This window comes from Nannospalax galili, unplaced genomic scaffold, assembly GCF_000622305.1.
Source record: "Nannospalax galili isolate Female #2095 unplaced genomic scaffold, S.galili_v1.0 scaffold18, whole genome shotgun sequence".
NCBI lineage: Eukaryota > Metazoa > Chordata > Mammalia > Rodentia > Spalacidae > Nannospalax > Nannospalax galili.
Genome location: NW_008346548.1, coordinates 110,724 through 120,173, shown reverse-complemented (window position 1 = coordinate 120,173; position 9,450 = coordinate 110,724). Strand labels below are relative to the sequence as shown.

General features: G+C 39.4%; 1 protein-coding gene across 4 annotated transcripts in view; it reads left to right on the top strand.

Moving 5' to 3' along the window:
* Positions 1-9,450, top strand: part of Usf3 (upstream transcription factor family member 3) — a 45,337-nt gene that overhangs the window by 10,941 nt on the left and 24,946 nt on the right. For 2 of the 4 annotated variants that reach the window (XM_008842846.3, XM_029568170.1), the window contains exons 3-7: positions 1,603-1,697; positions 2,530-2,650; positions 5,203-5,267; positions 6,615-6,643; positions 8,401-8,483. In XM_008842846.3, the coding sequence (XP_008841068.1) occupies positions 5,221-5,267; positions 6,615-6,643; positions 8,401-8,483 (159 nt within the window). In that variant the 5' untranslated portion in view covers positions 1,603-1,697; positions 2,530-2,650; positions 5,203-5,220. The remainder of the gene's footprint in view (positions 1-1,602; positions 1,698-2,529; positions 2,651-5,202; positions 5,268-6,614; positions 6,644-8,400; positions 8,484-9,450) is intronic. The other 2 variants (XM_029568171.1, XM_008842847.3) reach the window with 1 other exon arrangement.

Here is a 9,450-nt window from a genome sequence, read left to right as displayed (position 1 = left end):
TATATATGGCCTATGAGTCAAATTTGTATCCTCAAATGTCGTCTGGTGTGAATCAATCCACTGGAGTCTGGTTAACTTACCCAGCATTACACCCTTAAAGAAGACTGGCTTTCTTCCCCAAAGCTATCAGTTGTCAGTAATTCCTCAGCTTGGGTTGGGGATCTACCCACCTCCCCACTTTTATGCTGGTATTTTGTCTGGCTTGAGCTTATACAGGTCTTCTGCATGCTGTCACAATTGTTGTGAGTTCATATGAATAATTGCCCCACTCTTTGGAAAGCTCTGTTTCCTTGTCATCTATAGCATGTGGTTGTACAATCTTTCTGTCCCCTCTCCTGAAATGATCCCTGAGCCTTGGAAGGCAGAGTGGCCTTTTCAGGGGTCTATGTTAGTTTAACTGTCAGCCTGACAGGAATCTGGAATCACCTCGGAAGAGTGTTTGTTTTGTTTTCTTTTGAGTCAGGGTCTCACTATGTAGCCCTGGCTAGCCTGGATCTCAACTCTATAGATCAGGCTGACCTCAGACTTACAGAAGCCCACCTGTCTGTGCCTCCTGAGAGCTGGCATTAAAGGTGAGTGCTGGGACTAAAGGTGTGAGCCATCACACCTTCATCTGGGAAGAGAGGTTTTTTTTTGGAACTCACTATGTAGACAAAGCTGGCTTTGATCTCATGGAAATCCACCTGTTTCTTCCTCCAAAGTGCTGGGATTAAAGGCATGTACAGGAAGAGAGTCTTAATGAGGATTGTTTGGATCAGGTTGGCCCATGGGCATGTCTGTGGGGGATTGTCTTGATTGTTAATTGATGTAGGGCGACCAGACATTTGTGGGTGGCACCATTCCCTAAGCAGGGCTCCAGAACAGTGTAAGAGAGAACACTGCAAGTCAGCAAGCAAAGATGTGTACATTTGTTTCTTTCTGCTCTTGACTATAAATATGATGTGCCTTGCTTCAAATTTCTGCCTTAACTACCCTTCAGTGATGGACAGTAACCTAGAATTGTAAGCCAAATAAACCCCTTCCTCCCATATGTTGCTGTTGTCAGGGTATTTTACCACAGCAACAGAAATGAAACAGAATAAATAGCTAATTACATTTACGCACGGACTAAGCTGCAACAACATAACTGTATAAGTTGGGGGAATTTTCAGCATGGACTTTAGGGCCAGAGAGACCTATCAACAACCTATACCTTGAAAAATTCTGGTTACCACTCTGACTGTGGAGCTTTTTCCTTCAGAGGCACACCTGGCTGGTGACTACTCACAGATGGCTTTTGATAGCCAGAAACCTGTAATCAGCACGTACATTCACAGCAGGGAGGAATGATGTTTATATATGTTAAAAGAGTGGTTCTTGGGGCTGGAGAGATGGCTCGGTGTTTAAGAACTCTTGCTACCCTTCCAGAAGACCCAGGTTTAGTTCCTAGCACCCATATCAGGCGTCCCACAATTGCATGTAATTCCAGCTTAATCTGAAGCCCTATGTGGACATACACATGCCTGTGTTCCACACAGACGTATACAGAAATTTTTTTAAAACAACAGTTCTTATTGTAGATGCACATAAAAGTTGCTAAGAAGCCTTTTCTTTTTTTTAAAGATAAGGTTGCACTGTGAACTCCCGGCTGGCCTGGAAATGTCTATCCTCATGGCTCAATCTTTCAAGTTGTGAGACCACCACCACACCCAGCAAAAGTATGATTTTTACAATGTAGTTTTAATTGAGAACAACTGTACTGGGAAAACCAACTCTAGTCATTAATTTATATAACCAAGAATTGTTACATATGTAAGAAAAATCAACAGTATAAATAAGGAATACCAAGCTGAACACAGAAATTAATCTTAGACAAAATAAATGAATATTGCATAAAGGGGAAATTTTTTGTCCAAAAATATTCTCAGAGATTTGAGAAACTGTCATTTCTATAAACTAGCAATGAATTTCTGTGAAAAAGAGGTGAGAAAAAGGAAGTTTTAGAAACTCAAAACAGTTTCTGAAATAAAAATCTCAGTAGCAGCCTGAATAATCTTATGGTTTTCTTTTTCTTCTTTTTTGGTCATTTTTGAGACAGGTTCTCCCTGTAGTTCCAGTTGGCCTGGAACTCACTATGTAAACCATGCTGGCCTTGAACTCTCAGAGATCCGCTGCCTCCCAGTGCTGGGATTAAAGGTGTGCGCCACCATACCTGGTAGACTTAGGTTTTCTGATGACTAAAAGAATTAGAAGACCAGCACAAGGAATTTTTCCAAAATATAGCACATAAGGACAAAGAAAATTGAGAGATGTTAAAGCATGGGATATAGACCTAGGAGAGGAACTCACATTCTAGCATTAAAATTCTGGGCGATTACAGTAAGTCTCTACAAAAGTGAATGATGGGCAGTTGGAGGGTAATAGAGCATATTAAAACTTCTAGAGTGGGTCCTGGTGTGGTGGTGCATACCTTTAATCCCAGCACTTGGGAGGTGATGGCAGGTGGATTGTTGTTGGCCATAAACACTCACTGATTTTTCTTTTTTGTAGTAAGAAGAAAATATAACCTATAGAGAGACCTTCTTCTGGCAGAAGATGATAGATTTGGATCAGAAACAGGAGGTGTTAGAAGCCAGCAATCAAAAGTGAAGGAAATTCTGCAAACCTTTGGGTGAGAAAAGAGACTGATTATGTATTTTTTTACTTACTTGATCCACATTACCATTATGTGGTTATCTAATGTGATTGGTTGGGCACAGGCCCATAGGTATCTTCACCAATTATAGAGAGAAGGTAGAAAAGGAACAAATGCAGAAGATGAGATTTTTAAAAAATTTTTATTATTCTGTGTGTGTGTGTGTGTGTGTGTGTGTGTGTGTGTACACATGCCACAACATGCATGGTGGTCAGAGGATAACTTGCAGGAGTCAGTTCTCTGGTTCCATCATTAGGTTTCTGGGATTGAACTCAAGTCATCAAACTTGGCAGCAAGCACCTTTACCCACTGAGCATCAAGAGATGAATTTTGACTGCATGTTCCTCTGTAGGCTGTGCCAGCCAGTACTTTCTGTCAGCACCTTTCCTATTCTCCCTCCTGCTACCACCCCTCCATTTTAGGGATGGAGCTTATTCTGAAATACCTTGTTAATACTCAGAGCTAGTATCTCCTGAATCCTCATTGTTTCTTGGCACCATGGTGTGCCCTCCTTGCCTATTTCATTCTCTTCTCAAAACAACCTAGTTTGCAGTTGAAACAATTGAGGTGCTAAAGAGGTTAGACAGTATGCCCAAGACCTAACAGCTAGGAAATAACACCAGGCTTTAAACTCACTCTATACTTGTTACCTTCCCTTCCTTCCCAGAGGAAAAAGGGGAGCCATGCTTGTACTTTCTCCATTGTAACAGAACAGGTATCCCAGCTTGACAGACCTCTTTTGGAAGGTTGGTTGTCAGTTCCTGAGATTTAAAAATACAAAATTCTAATTATACAACGTTTGAAAATCAGAGAGGAGAGAGAAATCACCAACAGTGTTGCTGACCTTGCATAATTACACTTAATGTCCTAGTGTTTTTGCCTCCAGGCTTTTTTTATGTGTGTGTTCACTTCCCTGTAGATCATTTGTTCTAGCCAGGGGTAGTGTTGCCTGCAGTCCCAGCACTCAGGAGACTGAGGCAGGAGGCTTGTTTCTAGGCATCATGGTGTTGTGTTCTCCTTATATTATTTCATTCCCTTCTCAAAACAACCCAGTGATGGAGATGAAACAACTGAGGCTCACAGTGAGACCCTGTTTCAGAAAACCATAAAAGCACTTGGCTAGCATGTACTGTTAAAAGATATTACCAGGTATCCTTGAGACACAACAATAAAGGTACAAACAATATTATAAGTAGCAGGTGTAAAACATGGTGATCCCTGGACTGCATACTGAGACCCTGTCTTGAAAGAGAAAGGAGGAGGGAGGAAAGAGATAAAGAGGAAAGAGATAAAGGAAGAAGAAAATATGTTGTCTTCATATTTTAAATATTAATAGAGTTTTTATGCCCACATTTTAATGACTCTCAAATGATAACGTAAGACTTCTAGCAGTTTGAAATCAAAGCCCAGCAAATAAATAGATGATAAATGCTTGCCTCCATGTGAAATGTCACATTTGTGCATTTATCTCTTGCTTCATTCTGTGTTCATAGGGGAGAATCATTGTTGAAGTTTAAATTTTATTAATACTTCAGTATCATGAACAAAGAGTATACTCTGCCAACTCAAATATGTTCTACTAGCCTTGCCAGGTCTTGCCCCAATTCACATCCCCTTTAAGCTTTTCCTGACATCCAGGCACAGTCATCTTTTTTCTGTTCCAGTCTTAAGCACTTTCTCCCTACCCCTCACATTTGATGTTCACCATGTTTTACATCTACTTTTTAAAAAAATATTTTATTTATTATTTTTATTTTATGTGTATGAGTGTTATGCCTGCATGTAGGTAAGTGCACCAGTGTCCTGCAATGCTCGCCTAGGACAGAAGAGGCCGTCGGATCCCCTGGAACTGGAGTTAGACAGACAGTTGTTAGCTGCCATGTGGGTGCTGGGATTCGAACCCCGGTCTTCTGCAAGAACAGTGTTCTTAACCGCTGAGCCATCTCTCCAGCCCTACATCTACTTTTAATAGCGTTTGTACCTTTGTTGTTATTGTTTCTAGAGGATATTAGATATTAAGCAACGTGTTCTTACAGTACATGCTAGCCAAGTGCTTTTTTGTTTTTTGTTTTTTTTTTTTTAAATGTGGTCTCACTATAAAGCCCAGACTGGCCTGGTACTGGCCATGTAGCCTAGAATGGACCTGAACTTGGGCTCTGCGTGCCTCAGCCTTCCCATTGCTGGAATTTCTGACTATCTCTTTTCTTGTGCCTCTTATAGTCTACAATACCTCATTAAGAGCTTTTTCAATGTTAATTTTTTTTTTTCAGAATTTTGGTATTCAGATCAAATTGCTGTTTGTCAGTTTCTCTAAACTTTTTTTTTTTTTGGTGTTTTGAGATAAGGTCTTCCTGTAGCCACAGCTGGCCTGTAACTTATTTAGATCAAGCTGACCTCAATCTTACAGAAATCTACCTGCCGCTGCCTCCTGAGTGCCGGGATTAAAGGCGTGTGCCACCATGCCCAGCTTCTCCAGACTCTTGAATGACTAAACTCCTTGCTATATCTGTCTTGCCATCCCTTTGTAGGTTCCTGTCACTGTCACCATGCCAGAAATGACAGAGCATGAGACTCCTTCAAAAAAGCAACACAGGTGAGTATCCACAGCCCCCAGATAATGTCCTGTAGGCAGGAAGGAAGCAGAATTAGTTCCTGTTTTGCTAAGCGGTCCTTAGGATCTTACATTTGGATACCTAAAAAATGATTAGTCTCCAAAAATATGAGTGGATATATATAAATAGATTTCCAGAAAGGGTTATATAGGTGAAATTTGCCTGTCCTTATTTAATCAGCAGTGTAACAAGGAAGAGTGGTCATCAGTAGTTAAAACAGTATATAAAATTTGTTAAATGTTTGCTTCTTAAGGACATTTTCACTGGCATATTGTATTAGTTTTGTAGATCCTGAAACGTTTAGGTGGTATTCAGTTTGTAACATTTGGCACCATTATAATCTATTAATACCAATATGCACAGTATTGCTTTCCTTTTCTTTATATCCCTCTTCTGAATTTCTAGCATTTTGGGCAATGTCCGCTCAGAATTGTGTGACCAGTGTTTTTACTAATGTTAAATTGCTATTCTTTTTCTTACCATTAGAGAATGCTAATATATTGGATTGTTATGCAAAAAGGAAAAAAAATCAGTGTTTTAGTAGAGGGGCTTAATGAGAGTGTGATGACATGAGTATAAATGAAAATGCCGACTCAGATGCAGCTGTAAGTGTACTGTTGCCACAGTAGCTCCCTCCCTGGGTATCGCTTAGTGTTGCTGCTTGGTCTCTCTACTCACTCCTTCTGTGTGCCAGGGCAGACATAAGTCACTGACTCAGCACAGTGCTTTGAAAATTTATCAACAGTTAAATTACATTTTTCAAATAGTGAAGGTTTTCAGTGATTGAGTCTTTCCTTGGCACATGATTTCTGGGTATTGATAGAGAACTGTTACTTCTAGGAATTCTTTTAATTAAAAAAAATATATATATATTATTTTTATGTGTATGAGTGTATTGCCTGCATGTATGTGAGTGCACCTGTGTCGTGCAATGCCACAGAGGTCAGAAGAGGGCATCGGATTCCCCTGGAACTGGAATTAAGAACGGTTTGTAGCTGCCACATGGTGCTGGGAATTGAACCTGGGTCCTCTGCACAAGCAGTCAGTGCTCCTAACCACTGAGCCATCTCTCCAGCCCCCTGTCTTTTAAATTTATATGAAGGTGAGCCAGGTGTGGTGGTGCACATTTTTAGCCCCAGCTCTCGGGAGGCAGAGGCAGGCAGATCTCTGTGAGTTCAAGGCCAGCCTGGTCTACATAGTGAGTTCCGGGCCAGCTGGGGCTACAGGGAGACTGTCTCAAAAAGACCAAAATAATAATGATAATAATAACAATAATAATAATTTCTTGTTATCTTCATGTTATCTTTTATATATACTTTCTATTTCAGAAAGAAAAACCGGGAGACACACAATGCAGGTAAATAGAGCAATTTAAATTCTGCTCACTAGCAGTTTTTGTTTTCAAAATGAAATTATGCCATGGTTGATTATAAGTTTGTATGTTATAAGCATAGAATCGTTTGCTATATTTTAGGAAAGGACAACTTTATTGTTTTTATTAACAGAGTATTCTCAGTCTTGTGGAGATGCCTTAATAATATGTGATTTGTGGTCTTTTCAGATATATTAGAGATTGGTTTATTACTGGAGCTAGTCTTGGAAGGGTTTTACCTGCTGAGGAAATCCAGATAGACTTCTCAGGAGAATGAAGGCCATGTGTCTACATATTTTCCAGGGGTGAGCCACCTGGGAGAGTCAGGAAGAGATGAGCAGCACACTGCAGGCACTAAAGGGATGTGTGTGGATTGTCTTACGTTGTACAGATTTTAACAGGTGTGGGTGCACACCTTTAATCCAAGCACTTGGGAGGCAAAGGCAGGCAGATCTCTGAGATTGAAGCCAGCCTGTTCTACATATTGAGTTCTAGGCCAGCTGGGACTACAGGGACACCCACCCTGTCTCAAAAAAACGAAACCCAACAAACAAAAAAACCCACAAAACCCTTACTATCCCGGAAACTATAGAGGAAACCAAGTTGATGCCTTTTCTTGACTATTTTAAGACATAGCTAATAGTTGCTTCTATTCAGAGTTCCTCTAGTACGTCCTACAATAGGTGTTTTAAGATTTTTAAATTAGGTCTGGGCCTGGTAGTACATGCCTTTGATTCCAGTACCTGGTAGGCAGAGGCAGGTGGATCTCTGGGAGTTCAAGGACAGCCTAGTCTACTTAGTGAGGCCCTATCTCAAAAGAAACATTCTTAAATTGTACAGAAAGGTCTCATTTACCAATAAGAGGCAGATTTTTGATAACTTATTTGTGTATTCTTTAAATTTGGTTATTGGGCTGACAGCTCAGCAGGTAAAGTGGCTTGCCACCAAGCCTAACAACCTTTCAGTCACTGGAGCTCACATGGTGGAAGGAGAGAACTGGCTCCTACAAGTTGTTCTCTGACCTTCATGTATGTACCATGGCATTCATATATGCACAGACACAAAAATGAACAAATACATATTTTTTAAAAAAGTAAATTTGCTTATCATTAAAATCTCTGCTAGTTATTTTCATTGTAATGGAATGATGGTCTAATAATAATGCATTATTAACAGTTCCTTTTTATCATTTTATTGTAGTTATTTATGATTTTCTTTACAATGTTTATAAAAGCAATACTTCTGCTGAGCGTGTTGGTGTACACCTTTAATCCCAGCACTTGGGGTGCAGAGGCAGGTGGATCTCTGTGAGATCCAGGCCAGCCTGGTCTACATAGCAAGTTCTAGGCCAGCTGGGACTACAGAAAGATCCTGTCTCAACAAACCAACCCCCCCCCCAAAGAAAACCCAAATAAAAAAAATGAAACAAAGTGATGCTTAGGTTGACTTTTATAACATTTGACTTAGATACTGAATTCTTAGAAATCTGATGTCCTTATCTTAGATACTTGTCTTCAGTAGATAATGGCTTTGGGCTTAGGGTTCATTTTTGTTTTTGTTTTCTTCCCCATGTGCAAGCTATGCAAGTGCTCTGCCACTGAGTTCTAGACCCAGCCTCTTTAGTACATCATCTGAGTAAACATTTCCTGGGGATTTTGTACCTAAATTTTCTTTGCCCAGGAAATTAGGCACTTTCTCAAAGTAGTATAAGGATTGCTAAATGGATTTTTCCCTCTATCTAGTGGAGAGACACAGAAAGAAGAAAATTAATGCTGGAATAAACAGAATAGGAGAGCTGATCCCATGTTCCCCTGCTCTGAAACAGGTAGGAATCCATTCCCACTGTCATTCACTGCTTGATAACTGATAGTTCTCTAAATTATTTTGGTGCCAAGAATGTTCATTTTTGTTCCCTGCCATTTATGAAGGTGGTTCAAATTAATTGTCTCAGTCTTCATTTTTCTATATGCTTTAATTTTTCTTGTGTTCCTAATCATCTCTTAATATAATTTCTACCTGGCCACATACCATGTAATTTCTAAATTACTTTAGTGTGTTTTCTTTCTTTTTTTTTAATTTTTTTTTGTATTTCATATAATAAATCTTTTTATTTAAAAAACATTATTTTTTAAATTACTTATTTAATAACCACATGATTAGAAGAAACATTTCGTTACAGCATTAACATATTCAATAACAATTTCCAGAGCAAAGATGCATCTCTTTCAAAATTGGCTGTAAATTTTTAGGTTCACAGTTATACAATATTGAACTCAGTATAAACCCTATAAGACATAAAATTGAATGAGGTTTTAACCTTTCAAAAAGGTCTCCATTTCGTTCCCCTGGAACTGGAGTTAAGGACTGCTTGTAGCCACCAGGTGGGTGCTGGGAATTGAACCTAGGTTCACTGCAAGAGCATTTAGTGCTCTTAACAGCTGAGACATCTATCCAGGCCCAGAAAAACTCATTTTTAATGCAACTAACACATAGATGCTTGCACATGCATCTCTAATCTCTATATATCTGATTATTACTAGTCATAGTTGGTTACTTTTTGAGATCCTTGGCACCTGAGCACGGATATAAAGTCATCAGGTAGACGTCAGTGGTAATGTTTTTCGCCTTTACTAATAATTAACGTGAAGCAAATTTTTATGCTTCTTCCTCAAATATAACTCATTTTTTTTACTTACTGATTTTTTTGTATTTCATACAGAACATCCCAAACAATCTTATTCATCTTTATACCCACATCCCAAATGGCACCCTCCCATAGCCTCCCCCCCTGC